At 40.5% G+C, this 21,456-nt stretch overlaps 1 protein-coding gene across 7 annotated transcripts in view; it reads right to left on the reverse strand.

Annotated features, from left to right (window-relative positions):
• Positions 1 to 21,456, reverse strand: part of LOC311430684 (uncharacterized protein) — a 36,104-nt gene that overhangs the window by 6,817 nt on the left and 7,831 nt on the right. For all 7 annotated transcript variants that reach the window (XM_084507501.1, XM_084507506.1, XM_084507505.1 and 4 more), the window contains 4 exons: positions 12,957 to 14,096; positions 8,799 to 8,935; positions 5,887 to 6,044; positions 1,476 to 1,588 (listed from right to left, as the gene is read on the reverse strand). In XM_084507501.1, the coding sequence (XP_084363627.1) occupies positions 1,476 to 1,588; positions 5,887 to 6,044; positions 8,799 to 8,935; positions 12,957 to 14,006 (1,458 nt within the window). In that variant the 5' untranslated portion in view covers positions 14,007 to 14,096. The remainder of the gene's footprint in view (positions 1 to 1,475; positions 1,589 to 5,886; positions 6,045 to 8,798; positions 8,936 to 12,956; positions 14,097 to 21,456) is intronic.

Here is a 21,456-nt window from a genome sequence, read left to right on the forward strand (position 1 = left end):
AAACTGGTAGGAGTGGCTGATACACCAGATGGTTGTGCTGCCATCCGGAGGAACCTGGACAGGCTGGAGAAATGGGTCAAGAGGAAGTACATCCAGTTCTACAAGGGGAAGCATCAAGTCCTGCAACTGGGGAAGAACAGTCCCATGCACCAGGACATACTGGGGGCTGCCCAGCTAGAAGGCACCTTTGCAGGAAGTGGCTTGGAGGTCCTGGTGGACACAAAGTTGAAAATAAATGTGTAACCTTGTCACAAAGAAGGATAACTGTATTCTTGGCTTCCTCAGGCAATATATTGCCAGCAGGTGAAGTGGTCCTTCCCCACTACTCAGCACTGGTGAGGCCATGCCTGAGTACACATTTATTTCTGGGCTTCCCTGTATGGAGCTACTAGAGGGAGTCTAGTGAAGGGCCATGAAGATGAAGTGACTGGAACATCACTCCTACAAGGAAAGGCTAGGAGAGGTGGGACTTAAGCCTTGAGAAGGCTCAGGGGAATCTTGTCAATGTATATTAAATATCTAAAAGGAGAGTGCAGAGAGGATGTAATCATGCTTTTTTCAGTGATGCCCAAAACTGTATGTTCAATGGTAGAAGGAATTTCTGAATTATTCTGAATTATTCTAGACAGAAATCAACAGCAATTCCTACATTCATACTATACTTTTTTTTTTTTTTGCATTAGACATTGCTGATGCCTGTACTGATGAAATTCTCTGTAGGCAATATAAAAGAAAAAAAACTCCAGCACAGAACTACTGGTACTATCCAACTTTGATTGTACAGAAGGCAAGTATCAAGTCAATTTGAAGTACTTGATGTGCACAAATACAAGGTCATTTTCCTCAGCTATTATAACATTTTCTGTTTTCTTCATGCATGCTCCTTTCGTGTTTCAGGTTTGCAATATATTGACCTCATAAATACAAGAACTATTCCTGGAAACAAGCAGGACAATATTCCACTGGGAAATGAGTAATCTAATCAGTGTTTTTTTTTTTTTTTTTTTTTTTTTTTTTTTAACTTTAATTGTATGTGATAAACCATACAATGCTGCAGTAAAGGTTAAGAAAGCACATCACACATTTCTAGCATAAATCAAAGCACCAGCCTAGCTTCCAAAGTGACATTAATCTTGTTCTCGGATAAATATTGCTTGAAGCCATCCTGCCCTATGGAAGCAGCTTGACATTGTATTTTCATGCAGATTCAACTGCCCACAGCAGAAGGAAAGCACTCTGTATTCTACCATTAGAGCCATACACAATATGGACAAGAATATTCATCTCTTCTAGTTGAATATGAAGAAATAAGTATTTTGGCCAGTTGAAATAGAAGCTCTGTTAAATAGATTTTTTTTCTGTAGTTGAAATGAAGATTGAAGCATATAGCCCACCCCTCCCCCCCAAAAAAAATCATTAAAATAAAAATAATCTCTAGAACTGATACCAGTAAAAAGAATTTAAAGCCTACTCACCCTTCTTTTTAATCTCGGTGCTTTGGAGAGCTTTAGAAAAGTAAGATGGGGTTTGAAATCCTTGCTCCCTGAAATGTCGAGATTCATTTCATTAAAGCATTCTTCCACAGCTTCTGGTAAAAAGATAAAATAAGGGATAAAGTAATAACTGGGAGATGTGGGAACATACTTATAAGAAGGTTAGACAACAATCCCACCATTCTGTTCTTGAAGACAACAGTTGAAATACAGTATGAGATAAGTAATTGTCATACCATCAGGGGAAACAGACAAAATTAGCGAAAACAAAGTTGGGCATGACAATACAGCCTTATGTTGCAAACCTGTAAATAGATCTAAACTTTTGTGTTTGCAGTGCTGTTGTCTGCATTCACAAAGCCTCCTATCACAATGGCAAGTTCAGGAAAATACGTGCCAGGGCAGCCCTGACAGGAGCAGAACACAACAAGCTGTGGCCACAATGGGACAGTTTTGCAAAAAGCAATATGAGGGGCAAAATGCTTTCAGAAAGAAAAATAGTGGCAAGATCCACAAAATAAGTACATATCTGCAAAGACCAATTCAGAAGGAAAAGTCACACAGACATATTTCTTTCCCAGAAGATAAGATGGGAAGCATTTACACTGGTGACTGTTTAAAAAGGTTGATTACAATTTTAAAGCAATAAGGTTTTATTCTCCTTTGAATGAAGTGACTGTGAGCAACTCCAGAATTTATATTCAAGGTCTTTCAGCTTAGGACTGCAATGCCCAGAAATATTAAATCAAGTTGATCTATTCTTGGTTGTCATGAACTTTGAAATGGGGGATGCAGAGTCTCACAAGGATAGCAAGGTGAAGCCTGCAGCAAATAGACCCCCACAAATTTGGCAGATACAGGAAGTTAAACAACTGTTGCAGAACAAGAAACACTTCAACAGTGAAGAATAGTTCAAAAATAACACTGAAATCCTTAGCTAAAGGATACATTTAGGATGTATCTGGCTTTCTTTTTTTTCCTATTGACAGAGGTCTTTATACCTTGGATCTATAAAGATGATTATAAATATGAAGATCAACACCTGCCCCAAGATCCTGCAACATTTATATGTTGCTTCTTGCCAGACCCCACTCCTTCACACTAATATGTTACTCCTACATTACCCAGGCACTGGGAGAAGCAGGTTCCACGTGGAAATGGGTGTTTAAAGAAAAGCTATCACATTTGAAAAGTGGCTTGCTTGAAGTCACCCTACTTTCATTTTATGTTACCATCAGGAAGTTTAACTACTGTGTTTACCAGTTTGTCATAAGCATTTGTATCAAGTCCAAGTCTCTGGCTTGTAGTTTAGCTAATTAATACATTAAAATGTTTCATCTCCGTATTTGTGAGGGAACAGCAGCTGTGACTGCCTGGTCACTTTGCCAAGGCAACTGCTTTATGCTTTCCATCTGGAAAATATATGAAGAATAGGCCCCAGTTGCCTGAATAAGCTCCTGATGCCATTTCAGATGCCCCACAGGATGCCCACCTGCCACAGCTCTGCAGAAGAGTAGTCTCACTATAGGTCCAGCATGGGCATAGCAGGTACTTTAGGCTATCTAAAAACTATACTAGGCTGTTATGGTTATGTATCAAACCACCCCTAAAGAGTCTCAGGCACTTCATGGAAAAAAATATAACATGAAGAAACACTATGATAAAGTCTTCTTGTGCCCACGCCACTAGGTGAAAGCACAGCAATCCCCAAAATACACATGCAGCAGCAACATATTTGAACTCCTTCTAGTAAAGAGCTGCTCCCACACATTCACCTGGGCAAATGATATCCTGAGGGTGCTCAAAAAAAGTAAGCCAGAGGTTAACATATCAAAACAATGGATCAGAGTCTCCTCATGCTCACCCAGCTCCACTCCTACCAGACATCCGTGAGCTGTCATTGTTGCAAGGTGAAGGCCTTACTGCCACGAGCAGAGTTTCACCAGGAAGGCTGATAATGGGAGGAAGGTCAAGGCTAGGAAGTCTCTTCAAGAAGTCAGTTTAGGTATAAGTCTTATAGCTGAGGTTTTGCACATGTCAGGATGGCACTTAATTTTCCAGGCACACCTCAGAGGTTCAAAACCTTCATTAGAACAGGCTGAACTGTTAAACTGTTTCTGACAAATTATCAAATAAGGACACTGAGGTAGAGGCAGATGGCAGGAGTGGCTTGATCTTTGCCAGTCAAATCATTTGCCCATCAAGCTGCTTTACAAGGCAACATTTGGAAAGCCACATCTACTCCATGACCAACCAAGTATTGATTAGAATTTGAGGAAAACATTTGCTATCCATTACATAATAATTGATTCTAAGCTGGGGGAGAGGGGAGGAAGAAAACGGGGAAAAAACATTCCTTCACAGATGTTATTAAAAAGATAGATATATTTGCATAATCCACAGACTTAAGTGCTAGGAATGGTCAGAAATTATTCAGAAATGAGAACAATGAAAGTTGTTTCTCTCTGAATAGCAAAGCCATTGGTAACAGAGCTAACAGCTTGAATACTGGCAGCTTGTCTCACAGTCAAGGAAGTATTTTAGGCAATCAATGAACAATCATATTGCATGAAATAAATGCAAATACTGACAGAATATTCCTGGGGTTTGCAATCAAAACGATTCTTTTCCAGCTTATCTGGAAAGAGGTTCAGATCAGAAAGTAGACGCCAGGTTTGTAGAACCCCAAAGATGCAGGTGATCCAGGCAGGGAACAAGAAGGAATCTGCCACCCACTATTGTAATGGCTTTCAGAGTTAATGCAGCTCCAATACCCTTTAAAAAATAAAGTAAAAAGATCATCATAGCATACATTCTGCAGAACCAAATTTAAACATTTCTGCAGATGCTAAAATAGCACGCAAGATCAACCTTTATCATGCTATGATTCACTGGGAATAAAATCCTCCATAAAGCAAAAACAGAGTAGGGGGAAAACAGCAATAACCAAGGGAGAGGAGCAGGTATTCACTTCTGCATCTTTCAGAAGTGATGGAGGAGAGTGTTAAGGTGAGGGGCATCAAAAACAGTTAAGCGGTCTCTTTTTTCAGTGGTATTGAAGCATATACCTCGTGGGCTGGCATGTAGGAAAACTGATTTCAAAAGAAACTGCATCATGTGTCTTGTACTTAGTCATATTCAGTCCAGATTATTTTGTGTTGAACAGATTTTAGAAAAAACAGTTTGGGCATGGGGAAGTTTTTTTGAGGCACAAATCCTAATAAGCAGGGATAATGTCAGACTACTTTCAACAAAAGCACAGCTAGTTTGAGTCAAAATTGTCTCCGTCATCAATGGAACGATAAGGGAAATGAAGGCTAGAGTCAAGCAAAAGGTAACAGACAGTGAAATGCCTAAGAAGCTGGTCATATTATGAGGTATTTTTTGTCTAGTTGCATCACTAGTTATTTAAGAGAAAAATAAAAGGAGAAGAGTGCAAGAGTGCAGTCAAAGCTAAGAACTGGAGGAAGGGTGAAGCAGCCTTTACAAAAAAGAAAACAGACTATTCTGAAAAAAAAAATCATTTGAAGATTACATAGTGGTTGTGCTGCATGCCTTTTTGAGAAGCATTAGTAGAACGATGCTTCTTTTTTGCTTAGTATGAAAATAGCAAGCAAAAAGCATATATTGATTAATTCTGCTCTGTTGTAAGTTGAAGCCCAGGACACAGATTAGGTTCTGCATTGCAGGCTAAACCAGCTTCTAAAAACAGAACAGGGTGAAGGGAAGGGGAGAACAACAAATCCTTCAGAGACTATGTTCAGATGGAGGTAAGCTGGTCACACCTGGAATATCTTCATGAACCCATCATTGCTTTGGGAAGTTAGAACTGAGGATAGAAGCTATTCTTGTACTTTTGTTCCATCTTCTATAATGGAAGTAAAAAATTATCTGCAGATTATATATGCAGCCACTATTATTTGTCATCTCCTGTCCCATGGATAATAATTTCATGCATGCTCTAATTTACAGAAGGTAACTCAACTCAACTAAAGTCAACACTTGCAATGTTTCCAGTTTATTAGAATGGATAGGGCACCAATTATGAGAGGTCTCTTTCAAAAACTATGTACACCATAAGTCTGCAAGATCCTGACTGCAGGGCCTGCTAGAGTAGACTTGCTGTGTGATCCTGACAAGCCAAACACCTGTGCACCTCACCCCTTCCAATTTAGTGCACAGAACTTATTCTAGCTCTCAAGCTCTGCAGGATCTCACTTTCAGCTTCATATTTAACAATTAAGAAAACAACACAGTGAGAGGAAAAACAAGACAGTGAGAGGAAAGGCAGCACTTTATAGGCATGCACAACAGCTCAGGCCAGTATGTTGAAGAGCTGACAGACTGCAAACTTGTTTACTGCAAGCAGTAAAGATTTAGGTTAGGTACTTACTTGCAATTCTGCTAAGCATCTTCTGGTTTTCCTCTGACATTTTCACATATATCACTTGATTGTTAAACTGTCCAATCCCATGAAATGTCATAATAAGGTCTTTACCTTGCAAAATGGCTTCAACTTTAGCCTTGCTTTGCTTCAGTGCCAGAACAGCCCTTCAAAAATACAAAATAAAGTCTGAAATAAGGTTATTTCACTATTACACCTAAAAATATCGTTACTTTTCAAATATCAGATTAAAAAGATTTTGGCCATTCTGCAACACTATAGAAGGTCTACCAAGCACACTATATTCCAGTGCTAATGTTTTTGTAACAATTAGCAGATGTGCAGACATTTAAAGTAAATTGTGTCTTTTAACTTCAACTTTAGTTTATACATTAGAAGTGAGTTTTGCTAGAAAAGTGAATGTTTAAGTCATTAACATTCCAGAAATGGCTATGTGACTATAGTGTTGCTAAGCAGTCAAAGGGATAAATGCTGAACTTATATTCATCATGAAATTTAAACCTTTATCATTGTAATTTTCATCTGGTTCACTAACTTTATTCTTAAACCTAAGTAAATCTATTCTCTCAGCTGAAGTACATCAAACATTTGTCTCCATTTTATTATTCAAGTACAGTTAACAAAATAGCAAACTGTTTCTTGTGTTGAAAGCTCTAGGTCCCATTTCAACAGAATTAAGATGCGCACCTTGCTGTGCACAGAAGCATCACCAAGAAGTTATCCATGATATAGTAGTTCAACTATTTTGTTTAGATTCAAACAAAATATAACTATTAGACTTCTAAAAACAAATACCTCCTTGAGTAACTGAATACTCACTAAAGTGTTACAAGGACACCTTTTTACCTTGGTGTCACTGGAAAATGGAAAAGGAATTGTCAGACTTCAAGCCCAGAGCCTGAGCAGAAGCCTTCTAATAATGCCTCACACCTCTAACAAAACACTGCACAACTAAGGACCACAAGAACACCTGCCCAATAGTTGCTGTGGTTCCCATAGCTAGATTTACATTTTCTTTAGCATAATACTTAAAAAGTTTTGACTACCTTGCTTCATTATTTGAAATAAAGTCTTTATTTTTACATTATCCAAAAAGAAAACTAGCACTACCATCCACGTGGCACAAATTCTGTGCCCTTATCCTCTTAGGAAAATATTTCATGCGTAAAGGCATATCTTAACCTACAAAAGTCAACATTATAACTTGAATGCAGTAGTGAAGAATTGTCATTTGTTAATTCTAACTTGAGACCTGCTGCTTCTTGAACCTCCTAGGGACTGTGTAGATGAAGTTTTGATGAGGATAGCACTGAAGATGGAAGGGGGATGAGTTTTCTGCAGAGGATCTTGCTCCTTCCACCTTAATAACAAGCAGGGATAACTTAGCCCTCCATTTAAGACCATTATGTCTAGACTACCATTAATCACTGCTAGATATTTCATAGCACAAGTTCTTCAAGTTGCCTTCCTCTCATTTCAAGGGGCTAAGCATGCTGTTGCAGCAGTGCTATAAGCTTCAGAAGTGCTTGGCTTAACAACTAAGGTGGTCTCTCATATCACAGCACCGAGCAGCAGCCACTAAACTAGAGCCTGTTTAGTAGAGTTTTGCAGTTACATAGAAGATAAAGGATGAAAAGCTTTTGGCAAGTAAGATCTTCTTTTCATTAGGTATGCCCATTATTTTTTATATTACAGACACATCCACTCTTAAGTTCATTAACACTACTTAGCTCCACTCACCTCTCCAACTGATTGATTCCTATTTTCACTGCTGCTCTCCACTAGCTTCCTATCCTCTTGGATGACAGCCTGCCCAGTCAGCAACACTGACAGGGATTTTTATTGCCAAATTACTGTACATAGTGACTTCCACACACAGGTTCTTCAGCCCATGTAAAGGTTCTCCTACCTCTTCCCTCAGGCCTTCCAAAAAAAGCCTTGAATGAACACTAATACAGGTCATTTTTATAAGGCACATACAAATCTGTCACGTGCATTTGCATCTTAGTCCTGTTTAGCCAACTCCACCTGTATGAGCAGAGATTTTAAAAAAAATACTTGTACAGAAAAAACAAAAACAAACAAGTTCATTCCAGCAAGACATTGCTTTATGTCCAGGCAGATCCTTTGTCTTACCTGCACAATGCTGAGTCCTTATTCTATTTTGCCATTCCCTTGCCAAGACCTCTGGAAAAAGGATTACTCTGAACAGATTCTCACCTCTACCTTGCAATACCTTCCCAGGTGTCTAAAAACCTCCCTATGCCAGAGACTTGTTTCCCCTGTGTAGTACCATAGAAGGCTTAGAGAAGAAAAAGGCTCAGAGAAGAAAAACTCTAACATATTGGCTCTTGGTTCTGCTTGTGCATCCACTCCAACAGCTTTAGCCCTCCTCACCACAGGGCTGCTTTCCTAAATCATCTCTCACTATCCCCATCATAACTCACAGGACCCTACTGACAGCCCCCAGCTGTAATTAGACAAGAGAACAGCTTGGAAAGGAACTAGTGAGACTTTTGTTTTCCTTAATGCAACATGTCCTATCAGTTAATGTTTTCCAGCTGATACAAGCATGGCTGATCTGAAAAGCTGTAGTTTCTCAAAAAGCTACATTCATTGAGTTAATTTATGATAAGAACAGTAATTATAACTTTAACAGACATGCTGCCTTCTCCCCACACCCCATGACAGATGGGCAGAATTTCAACCTCTGAAAAATCCCATTTAGCTCTTGTAAAGAGTTTTCCTTACTATGTATCAGGAGCAACACAGAAACTGATCAGAAAATTATAAGAGGAAAACTGTGGGTAAGCCCTACTAAAAGTTGTTATTCATCACAGAAATAAGGCTCCCAATTTTACAGTAAAGTTAGCTGCACTTAAATCTTGCAGAATTCTTACTTTTTTACGTCTTCTTCTGTTGCCAGGTGAGCCACTATTATAGTAAGGTGCATAGTTTGAACAGGAAGAAAAGCTCTCAGTAAGTCAGGCTCTTTTGTGAATACAAGCTCTTGGACGTCTTCAATTCTGTCCAAAATCTGCAATGCAGTAAACAGGAGACAGGGAAATAAAGCTTCATTGTGGGGTGTCCAGGTGTTGCAGGAAAAATTCAGAAAGCTACAGCCTCCTACACAAAAATGCAGTTCCAGTCTGAATCAAATATCAACAAGCAACACCCCCTCCCTCCCAATCTATCACATAATATTATTTCTATGTTTCTGTTTCAAATTAGTGTTTGTTGTTTAAAAAAAATAAAAAATAAAAATTGATTGATCTGTTTTCCCTTTCAAAGCCTACAGGCTAAATTCATTGCTCTCATGTGAGTCAGCATCCTAGATCTTAAACTAGGTCTGAATCTGACCCTAAGCATGTTTGAATAAAGCTCATAATACTGTAAATATTAATGTGATCTTCATGCAGTAGTCAGTTGTTAATAGACTGTGGAAATTGAATAGCATTTCCATAATTAATCTTATACCATTTTCTGATTACAAGTTTGATCACAGATTAAACTGATTTCTTCCCAAAAGAAAACTAGCAACAAAGATCAACTCAGTAAAGATGCTGTTGTCCAAGTAGATATTTTCTAGAGCTGCACAGCCAATTTTTAGTTCTTCTGGGTCTATTGTGTCTTTTCTCAGTTAGCTCCAATGGCTGGTTACAAAGAAAAAGAACTTTTAAAACAATCTGTTAAGGCTGAGAAACAAGTCACAGGAAGAAGCTGGGATGGAGAAAAATTCAAACACTTCAGGACTAAGCACTTGGTGGAAGCCGTTGTTACAGCCGAGGTGTTTATAGATTTTTCACATTATTTCAGTGAGCCAATACTGACTTACATGCCTAGATGCTTACACACATTAGAGCTCTACTTTATTCTTACATAGGTTGAAACAGCTGGGTCAATATATTTTTGTTTTGCAATTTTTCTACATAAAGCCTTGGCAGTCACTGTGCAGTCCAGCTAACAGAACCACAACCTAGATGGCAGAAGAGATTAGTATAACAAGTTTCTGGTAAATGCCAGGATAAAGACAGATACAATTAAGAGAATCCATTTGAAGATTAAAACAGTGAACTCCTTGAATTCAGATGCTTACAGTACATTTCTCACTATGTTAAAATCAACATTGAAATGACTCTTAAATTAAAGCATTTCTTACTGTGACAGATATAATTGATTAAGGCCTGCTTCTTGCAATCTAGTATGGCCTGCACTTCTGCCTAGATCATGAAAAGAGACCAGGAATCAAGATATCAAGTTTTCTGATCGCACAACCTAAAAATCTTTGCTTCAACAGAATACATTGAGTATTGACCCAATTCCATAAAGAGAGCCTTACACTCATAAGTACCCCACTCTGAGAATACTCTTGAAAGATCATCTGAGACTCGGTTTGAGGCTTAGACAACTGGGAAGCCAAGTTTGACTCAAATTCCTCCAACCTGACTGTTGCAGAACCAATCTCTTAAAAAAAATTATTTAAGGGAAACTAGTTCTACCCAGAAGAGTTGTAACATCTTTAAATCCTTTCAACAGGTGGAGCAACTCAGTACATCAGTGAAGCATATGATACGTTCCCTTTGTAGGGTCAAATCCCTCTTCTTCATAGAGGAAAGCATCTGAAATTATTGACAAGTATTACATATGCACATATACATTTATTTTATGCACACTCCACATATACCAGGCCTGCAGTTCTGGGAGCAGTGGGTAACTTCAATGTTTCCCCTCATACAGACTCTTACCCAAGGCCATCAATCACTGCTACCATTAACAGTAAAGCACGAGACTCTGAAAGAAGCATGAAACAGGAATATCTTGGGCAGAGCAGCCAGCCAGAGACAGAGCTGCCAGATTACTACAGCTGGTGCAAGACCAAAGAAATCTGGAAGAGCAGAATTGAGAGAAGAAAAGCAGAAGGGAAGAATATTCACAGAGTTCTATAAGATGTGGTCACAGGCCATATATTAGGACACAAATCTCATTAAAATAGCAGAATAAGTTAGGCACTTGTGTCCCCTCGAGCTGTTCCATGATCTCATTCCTCAGATGGCAGGAAATTTTCCAGTTTCCAGCCTAGATTTATTCTTTGCCCACTGCATACCCATTTGTTCCTCTGCCAGCATTGTCTTCCAGCTTACACAGTTATTTTCCCTTCCTGGCATTTATCTTCCTGATGTGCTCTGCACTTTTGTTCACCTCTCAAAAGCCAGTCATATGTAGGAATCACTGAAAGTTATATGGGGCCATCCTCCAGATAACCTTCAGCGATTATTCCACTCAAGACAAAGCCAGAGCAAATAATTGCCTACCAAGAGGAAGGCACCTTTGACATCTCCCTCTAACACATACGTAAAGGTTCCTAATCTTACTTAAGGAAAAAACAAAAATTTCAAAGCCTGCCAAACCAAGCTACCATACTACAGCTTCTTCCCACACTGGGGAAAAAAAAAAAAAAGGAAAAAAGATGTACAACAGACAGAGTCATTCTACTTAATTATTGCCTTTCAGTATTGCAAATACAGTTGTCCCAAATACTGCATGGAAGCCTAAGCTAGGAAAAAAAGCAATCAATTTATATGCTACTAGAAATAACATCAGTTTGGTTCACTGGAAAAAGAAGCATAAACTAAGAGAAGCTGGTAGCCAAGAGATATGTAAAATACATATATATATATATATATATATATATGAATGTTAACTTGTATGGATGTGGTGAAAATATATTTTGTAGGAAAAGTTCCCAAGGTGCATATATGTTATAAATATTAATAATTCACGCTAATTATCCTATGTCTCAGTTCTGCTCATGCTAGCTGGGGTGCAATAGTTAATGATACAAATCAAGACTTCCCTCTGCCTGCTTCTGCCAGGTGGAATAGCCTCTTTCTTGTATCTCCATCCCAAAGCTTCTCTTAATTTCCTGTGTGTATGCTGTGGGGTCAAGAAGGCTTAGCCTAGGCAGGGCTGCAGAGAGTGCAGTGGATGCTGGTACAGAGCATGAGAGCCGTCTGATTTTGTACACTAAACAAATAATGTGACATTGCCATCAACAAGTCACATCTCTCTACAGAAGGCTGAATGGCAGAAGAATTCCCAGTAAAAGTACCAACAGTACTGCTTCAGGAATGAAGTACTTTTTGTCTTTCAGAAGATAAAGTGAGTTTCAAGACTTGTACCAGCTGAATGGGAATAGGTAGCTCAAGGTGAGGCAAAGTCTTCTCCATTATATTACAATAAAAATATGCATGGAATTTTGCAGAAATTAGAGGCTTCAAACCTGTCATACATAACTAGTTAAAAAGCGAGGTGTACAATCTGTCTCCAGCTTTCACATCATCTTCAGAATTTACTTCCATGGATCATAAAATTGTGGCTGAAGTATCCAAGTCCTACAAGGCTAGCTTGACACATTTCAGAAATGTCTTCTGTGGTAACTGGAATGCTTTAGGGCACTCACAAAGCCTCTAGAGAAAAATGTTTCTATCTGGATTTCTGCCATTTGCTGCTGTTTAGAGGTGAAAATCTGTTGCTTTCCCACGGAAGTCACAGAATGTAGCATACCTGGGTGAAGAATGAGCATGCAGACTCCACACAGGGATTCCTGGAATTAACTGTCTACTTAAAATGTCAGGATAAGTTTGTGGGTAGAAGAGAATAGATCAACACCCCTTTTTCTCTTCTGTAGGACAGAAGAAAGTTCTCATCCGCCATTGTGAACCTCAGTGGAGAAGGAGATAAACAAGTTCTAGTTTCTACTGCACTAAGTATAAATTTAAACATTCAGGAATGGACAATACAAGGTGGTAAAAGCCACTGCTTTCTTTTAGAAAACTATTATAGACTAAAAGATACTATTGCAGAGACACATCCAATCAGACCTTATGAAAAGAAAAACGGCAATTCTCAAAGTAATATTTAACTAGTTCAGGTAGGGGAGCAAAATTTGATAACTCTAGGTTATTAACAAACTTGGAAACTATTGGAAACTAAGGAAACTTTTTATTTTATTTTTTCCCCCTTAAGGCTTTGTTCTAGACAGAACTATTTTAAAATACCTGATCATCCGTGATTGGTATAGAGACAAAGTAATTTGGAGTTTCTCGGGGGCGTTTCTTAGGCACTTCTTGCTCCAGATCTTCCTGTTGCTCTTCAACCAGTCCCTTGGGTTCTTCTTGGATGTGGACATCACTTTGGTCCTGCCTCATCTCTGTATCTCTTTGACCTTCCTGTTGTGGTGACAGGTCTGCTTTTAAATTTTCTCGCTCTTGGCTCTGGTCCTGCAGCTGCTCTTCTGTCACCATCCTATCCAGGCCTGCTTGGTCTTCAACCTGCAGTTCTGTCACTTCTACTCTTTCCCCTTTTTGGTTCTGTTCCTGCTGGAATTTCATCACCTCTCCTTCTTGATCCTGTTTTTGATTCCAAGCCCCCTGTGGCACCAGCTCCACTTCATTCACTTCTCTCTCACTTTCATATCTTGCCATCAGATCTCCCTGGTTTTGTTTTCGTGTCAGCTGTTCTCCGTTCCCTAACGCTTCATCACCTTGGTCCTGGACCTGGGTCACTTCTTCTGGCTCACAGCCTGAGTGCGTCTGCACAGTGACCTTGACGCCAGCCACTTGTTGTCCCCAGACCTGTGGCTGTACCTGCACAGTTATGTGTGGGAGAGCTGGTCCTTGGCCCCTCTGCTGTAACTGCATTTGCACAGTAACCTCTGGCATCTCCCACCTTGGGCTCAGCTTCTGAGGCCACACCTGCACTGTCACCTCTGGAGCCTCCCACCCCTGGCTCAGCTTCTGAGGCCGCACCTGCACTGTCACCTCTGGGGCATCCCACCTCTCATTTATTTGCCGTGGTTCCATGTTTGGGACTATACCTCCTTGGGCTGTCTGCCTCTGTGGCTGGACACACACAGGGTCCAGCCCCTGGGGTTGCTGGTCATGGACCAACCTCTGTAGATGTGCTGCTGGGAAATGACCTTCTCCTTGGCCAAGCTGTACAGGTAAGCACACTTGCTGAGATCCATCTGGACTGTCACACACCTGAGCCTGCTCCTGGACCATCTCTTGATGTCTATGCCTACTCAACTCTCTTTTTACCACCTTCATCCCACAAAGCCAGAGCTTTATCCTCCCAAGCTGGGGCTTCACCAAGATCTTCCTCTTTCTTTGTGTCTTGCAGTTGTTTTCTTAAAGGAACTGGAAAACAAACAAACAAAAACATAGTCCAGCAGCTAACAAAAGAAAAAGTGGCTTAGAGTTTTCTAGTCTGGATTCAGGTCTGCAGAACCTGAGACTGACTACAAGGAACTCCAACTATGACAAACAGCACAGCCTCCCCTACTCCCCCTCCCCCCCCAAAAAAAAAAAAAAAAAGAAAAAGAAATTAAACTGAAGAACCCATTTCTGTATTGAGCTGCTATCTCTAGAATAGTGTTCTGTGTTCTCTGAGTAGCTACTGTATTGCTGTCTTGACTTCTGCCCTGTTTAGGTTTCACAGACTAAGGTAGGAGTAAGCTATTTCATAGTGTACAGTGGTATAGAAACATAAGCCTTGTCAAGGGATTGCAAATAGTTTATCTGAAAGAAGTTACCTACAGAAATCCAGATTTCGAGAATAACCTGAGCAAAATCCTCAGAAATTGAGTATCCCAAATCAAGTTTGCCCAAGAAGTTTTGGTCTCCTGTAAGTGCAATGTTATCAAATCTAGTCAGACCAGTACACGCTGCTTTTTTTCTCCTTCCAAGTGCACATTAGCATTGTTAGTACCCAACCTTCTAAGTGCCACCTTAGGCAAATAAATTACAATCTTCCTCAACTTCAAATCTTTACAAGTCACAGCAATGCTGTGGTTTTCCCCAAAGCTATAAAAACTTAGGCAGATATTTTTCACAAATCCACTCTCCAAGATAACCAAAGCTTTTGTTCAAAGTTTACCAGAAACCCTACACCCACAAAACCCACATCCATGAAAAACTAAAAATTAAATAAGCAATATCTGAAAAAATCCACACACTAGCTAAGTATTTAAATATTAGGCAACCCAAACCACAGGTATTATGACTCTCCCTATTTGAAGAAAAAGAAAACAAAACAAAATAGAAGGCATTATGGCATGCTAGAAGTGGAAAGATAAACAAGCTGACCCTGAATCCTTATGAATACTATTACAATTCCTCTCAAGAATCCAGATGTGGGGGAGCTGTTCTACAGAAATGACTAGTTTTAGAAAATAAATCTGAATGCTTGCATATATTTCATGTGCAATTTCACTAATCAAGTATCTCCATTTCTTGTGTTCATTTATGCTTTAAGAAGTTTGTTGACTGTATGTCAAATCCCATGCCTTAAGAGACTAATGATTTATTTATTTTTTTTTTTTTTAATGCAAGAGAAAATGATTATGGAAATAGAAGGATCCTACCTCTGGAGATGAAACACTGTGGTCATAAACTGATTATAAAATCAGCTATTACCCATGATATTTCTGCCTGTGCTTCAATAGAAGATTTTGTCCTTCTGGAAGAGTGTTTAATCAAGGATATGTCAAGTCCCTGATCAACGAGTAGATGATTCTTAATGAAAGACAAACTAGCATAGCACTTCATCATGAAATAACATTAAACTTACTTTTAAATACCTCCCTGACATCAGCTTTGATAAAGAGAAGCTCTGCCATTGCTGTCATGTTTTCACTGTCCAAGTGAGAAACTGGAAGAATAGAATAATATTGAAGTCTTCCAGACAGTCCCTTCCAACCACTAGACTGCTGTAGAACATATGTATATATTTAGAGTACTTGCAATAGGATAGCAGCTGCTGAGACATTGTTACACTCCCCTGCCTTCAGTAAAAGCTTCTTGAGAAGCCAAACCACTTTTTCTTTCAGAAGTCACCACAAAAAATAAACCTCAAAGCTATGCAAAATCTCAGTATGTATATATTACAATAGTTCAGTCAGATCAGAGAATGTACCATCTAATCCCTTCCCAAATAAACATTTAGATGCACGCAGAACAATCAAATAGTGTTTAACATATATTAACAATGGAATTAATGCCCCTAGAACTTCGTAAGTACCGTGTATTTAAAGAGATAAAGGATAATAAGAAGGATTTTTTCAAGTATGTAAACAGCAAGAGGAAGACTAGGGATAACATGGGTCCCTTGCTGAATGAGGGGGGTGTCCTCACAGGAGATGCTGAGAAGGCAGAGATACTGAATGCTTTCTTTGCTTCAGTCTTTGCTTCAAGGACACTCCCCCAGGATTCCTCGCCCCTGGCAATAGGACAAAGGGTCTGGGAAATGGAGGGCTCCCCCCGGTGGACGTGGGAGTGGCTCAGGAGCATCTGAGTGGGCTCAACGCACACAAATCCATAGGTCCCAATGGGATGCATCTGCATGTGCTAAGGGAGCTGGCAGATGTGATTGCTGAACCACTCTCTATCATCTTTGAAAGGTCCTGGAGAACAGGTGAGGTACCTCAAGACTGGCTATCCTCCAATGTTACTCCAGTCTTCAAGAAGGGCAGGAAGGAGGATCCAGGAAATTACAGGCCACTCAGTCTCACCTCTGTCCCTGGAAAGGTATTGGAGCAGCTTGTTCTGGATGCCATCTCCAAGCACTTGGAAGAGAAGAAGGTTATGACGGGTAGTCAGCATGGATTCACCAAGGGGAAGTTGTGCTCGACCAGCCTTGTTGCCTTCTATGATGGTATCACCAGCCAGGTAGATTGGGGGAGAGCAGTGGATGTCATCTACCTTGACTTTAGCAAGGCTTTCAATAGTGTGTCCCATGACATCCTACTAGCAAAGCTGAGAAAGTGTGGGATAGAGGAGTGGACAGTAAGGTGGGCTGACTGGCCGAGCTCAGAGGGTGGTGATCAGCGGAGCAGAGTCTGGCTGGAGGCCTGTGACTAGCGGTGTTCCCCAGGGGTCGGTGCTAGGTCCGGTCTTGTTCAACATCTTCGTTGACAACCTTGATGAGGGATTAGTGTCTGCCCTCAGCAAGTATGCCAATGACACAAAGCTGGGAGGAGTGGCTGACACACCAGAAGGCTGTGCTGCCATTCAGCAAGACCTGGACTGTCTGGAGAGATGGGCAGGAAGAAACCAAATGAGGTTTAATAAGAGGAAGTGCAGGGTCCCGCACCTGGGAAGGAACAACCACATGTATCAGCATAGGCTGGGGAATGACCTGTGGGAGAGGAGCTCTGAGGAGAAGGACCTGGGGGTCCTGGTGGACGACAGGTTGACCATGAGCCAGCACTGTGCCCTTGTGGCCAAGAGGGCTAATGGGATCCTGGCGTGCATTAAAAGGAGCGTGGCCAGCAGGTCAAGGGAGGTGATCCTCCCTCTCTACTCTGCCCTGGTCAGGCCTCACTGGAGTACGGTGTCCAGTTCTGGGCTCCCTGGTACAAGAAAGACAGGGATCTCTTGGAAAGAGTCCAGCAGAGGGCCACAAAGATGATACGGGGCCTGGAGCATCTTCCTTATGAGGAAAGGCTGAGAGTCCTGGGTCTGTTCAGCTTGGAGAAGAGAAGACTGAGAGGGGATCTCCTCAGTGTATATAAGTATATATAGGGGTGGGGGACAGGAGGATGTAGCCAACCTCTTCTCAGTGGTTTATGGGGATAGGACAACAGGCAACGGCTGCAAGTTAGAGCACAGGAAATTCCGCACTGGCATGAGAAAGAACTTCTTCATGGTGAGGGTGATAGAGCATTGGAACAGGCTGCCTAGGGATGTTGTGGAGTCTCCTTCTCTGGAGATATTCAAGGCCTGTCTGGACACCTACTTGGGCAGCCTGCTCTGAGGAACCTGCTTTGGCAGGGGAGTTGGACCCGATGATTTTTCAGGGTCCCTTCCAACCCCTACAGTTCTGTGATTCTGTGGAAGTCTTTCCCTTCTCTGATAAATGCAGTTGAGGCATAATACAACAGAGGTTTATATCAGCTCTTATTTGTACTCAGCCTAAGTTTGTATGCGAAAATTTGTTAAAACATACCAACTTATTAAAACAGGTTACAAGCTAGCATAGTGGTGGATTTTTATTGTGCTACTTTATTTCCTCCTGGTTTCCCTCCCCCTGCCATGCCAACACTGAACAAGCATATTAGCTCTGCAGATCACCACAAATGGAACAAAAACACCCAGGACAAATATAAAAGGAGTGACTAAGCAGAAGCTTCAGCATCCTTTACAGTGTAAAGGACATCTTTTATGTTTGCCAATACATAGTATCAGAATAGCCTTGTCAACACTACCATTTTGTTCTATACTATTTTGCTCTTAAACCTCCATGTTTCACATGCACACATCTGCAGAATTTTCTGTAGACATCCTCACCACCTAAGAAGAATTAGAGCAGCGATATCTACCCAGCCATCCCTGCATTATTTACATGTTCACAGAGTCCTTACAGACATTGTGTGGCTGTCATCAAGCCTAGAATTAAGGGCTCATGAAGGTGTCAGGGAAATTAAGCCCTTATATTAGCATCAGACAGCGTGCCACGCCACCCCACATTATGCAAAAAGTATAGGGGAAGAAGTGGAGAAGATAGTGGCAAATGTGCATCATGCACATCCCCTAACATCTTCAAACATCTTTCAAGAGGATTTCTCAGATTCTAAGTAAAGTCTGAACTCCTCAGAATCTGATGAAGGAGGACATTCAAGGACATCTTGGTCCTTCAAGCACTTCAGCATCTGTCTAAAAAAAAAAAAAAAAAAAAAATATTACTGTAGATCTGGAGTGCTAGCAACATCCCCAAGGTCTCTGAGCATCCCCTGCAGACACATTTAGCCCAAGTGACAACACCAAATAGTTTCCCTCCCCTCTAACTAGCTCCAGTGAGACAGGTGGTTGTGAGCCAAGTGCTGAAAACTCTGCAGTCTATAAAAAAAAAAAAAAATAAAATCCTGCCCCTGTAGTACTCCAAAGCTTTGATATATGCTGTAGAAACACCTAAGTAAAGCTGGAAGACCACCCAATCACAAAGTATTTCAACTGAGGACAGCTCTTTTAAATACTCCCTCCACCACCAGCCGTCAGCATTGAACATACATCTGCATCCCAACAAGAAGCCCTGAAACAGCAAATGTGCAAGCCCCAAAAGAAGCTCCCTCCACAACCTAGTCCCATGCCCAAAGTCTGGAAACAATTACTGTGTTCTTAACTGGTGCCACCCTTGATCACAGTAATCCAGAAACATCCAGAAGAAAAACTGACCTGTCCCACACAGCTGTAGACAATATCTCAGACATTTCAGCCTATCCTCTGTTGTTTCTTGCCTTTTCAAGTTTAGAGGAATCCAATGCTCAATGTAGTTGACAATACATAATTAAACTCCACTGCTCTAAGCTTTAATTCATCCAGTGTGAAACAATTCCCCTTGGCACAGCAAATTGCATTGCCAGTGTTAAACTACCATACAATACAGAAATCCTAGAAGCCAGGAAATGTTTTCTTCTACTCTGAAACAAAGTTTCTACGCTCCAGGGAAATGCCCCTGGAAACTGCTGAGTGTGTACCTTCTTCCCCCCCACCACACAGAGAAACATTTCTTGGGAACTTGCTTTCAGCTCCAAGTCCTTCCCCTTGTTCCTCAATCACAGCAGAGCAGGATGAAGATACAGCACAACAGTGAGGGGCAAAGATTGTAACCCATGTCATAAGAGGCTGCTTGCGGTAAAGGGCAGATTTGCCAACCTCTCACATGCTACCCATAATCCAAATGACTGCCTGAGGCCTCGGGGCACTACCCACATTGCTCTTCCCTATAAAGCTGTCTGTTTACTGAAATAATCTAATGTCCATAAGGCAGAATGCATCTTGAGCAACAAGACTCAGGTACAGCAAGAAAGCCAGCGTCTAAATTTGTTGCTGGCTACATGTACTTAAAACATCTAACTCAGCCAGCCTTGACAGAAGACAGTAGTTATATGAGTGACTTTCCCCGATGTATGATGTATGTGTGGTCATGGGGCCTTATTTCCCCCACAAGTAACTGCATGCTGTGCTAAGTGGAAACTTCAGACATATGCCTGTAAAATTTACTTAAGATGCCATTTCAGTTCTTATCCCTCCCATTATTAAGTAGGAGAGGAAGAAGCAGCTGGTCAAGAAACTTTCCATAAAAACTCTTAGAAAGTATTTCTTATGAAGTTGCATCACATTGTGCCACCACACTATGCCACAGAATCTGTTAATTTTACTCCATACCAATTAAATCTAAATTAAATTAAAGAGAAGAAGCAGAGTTCATTGGGACTGAGTTTCTCATCCTTACCAGTTACTGCACTTTAAGTGTGAAATTGTCACAGTTGACAAATAGTAGCAAGAGGAACTAAGAAAGCAAGTATAAATACAATAAACAAGTAGTCTGTACAATATAACTTTATCTATAGAGCTAGTTCTCACTGAAGCATATTTTATCCCATCTCATCTTACTTTTCAGTAGATATCATACAAAGGGAGGAGGAAAGGTGAAAGGGCAATGGGAAATAGGGGACCCAGGTAAACAACACCACACAGAGTAGATTGAGTGAGCAAAAAAATCCATGATCCCAGGTCTGCACATAGGGTTTCTTTGTGCTCTAAACCCAACTCATCCAGAGTATGGAATGTTTTTGTCGTCTTCTTTGTGCATAGCATTAACCTGTTAATCAAGAACATCAGTCCCTCTTGATATTTTAATTTATTAGCTTCATTTCCCCCATATGAAAGTGGCAAAGTCAGGCAACTTACATGACCCCAAACACAGTATCAGTTTTGAGAGACATCTCATTTGTTACTTGGACTACTTGTCAGACAAGAGAAATAGGACATTCCAAGTTCATTTAACAGAAGGCCACTAATTTTGTTCCAAGAAAATAAATTACAGGGTTTGGTCACCTACAAAGGTGAAAACAAGGAAGATGCATACACAAGGTAGAGGTGAAAATAAGATGAGCAGCAACTATGAACTGAACAATATTTATACTTGCTGGAAAAACATTTGAGTGATACACCCACCATTGATGGAGGCAATATGCATCTTACAAAGACGCTTTTTCCTTAGTGGCTCATTACAATTCAACATACTGTCAGACCACACTGAATGAATTGTTCCCAGAGTACAGATGAAAGATAAGAAAGGCTTCACTTGTATTTAGTGAACCACCATTAACATGCATGTATGTGGGTAAAATTTCAGCCTTTAGCATGTAGTATGTGTATACTAGTGACCAGTGTCTCAATGACTACCACTGTGTAGCTGTGAAGGAAAATAACCACTCCACTTCAGAGAAATGGTATTTTCTAGCTTTTAAACACTGGTATGTAGATTGCTTTATTATCCATTGCTTAGCCACTTTAATTAGAAAAAAAAAAGTTAAATATGCAAGATAAACCATTCTCCCTTGTATAATACACACTCCCCTGTGAATTGTAATGATTACACACTGTATTAAAAAGGTTTTTGTAGGAGGTTTTTTACACTGACTGAAGTCATATAACAATTGTGCCATATTCCCATTCCAGCAAAACTGATACACTCATAAAAACAGTGTCCCAG

The sequence above is a fragment of the Aythya ferina genome, assembly GCF_964211825.1.
Source record: "Aythya ferina genome assembly, chromosome: 2".
Lineage (NCBI taxonomy): Eukaryota > Metazoa > Chordata > Aves > Anseriformes > Anatidae > Aythya > Aythya ferina.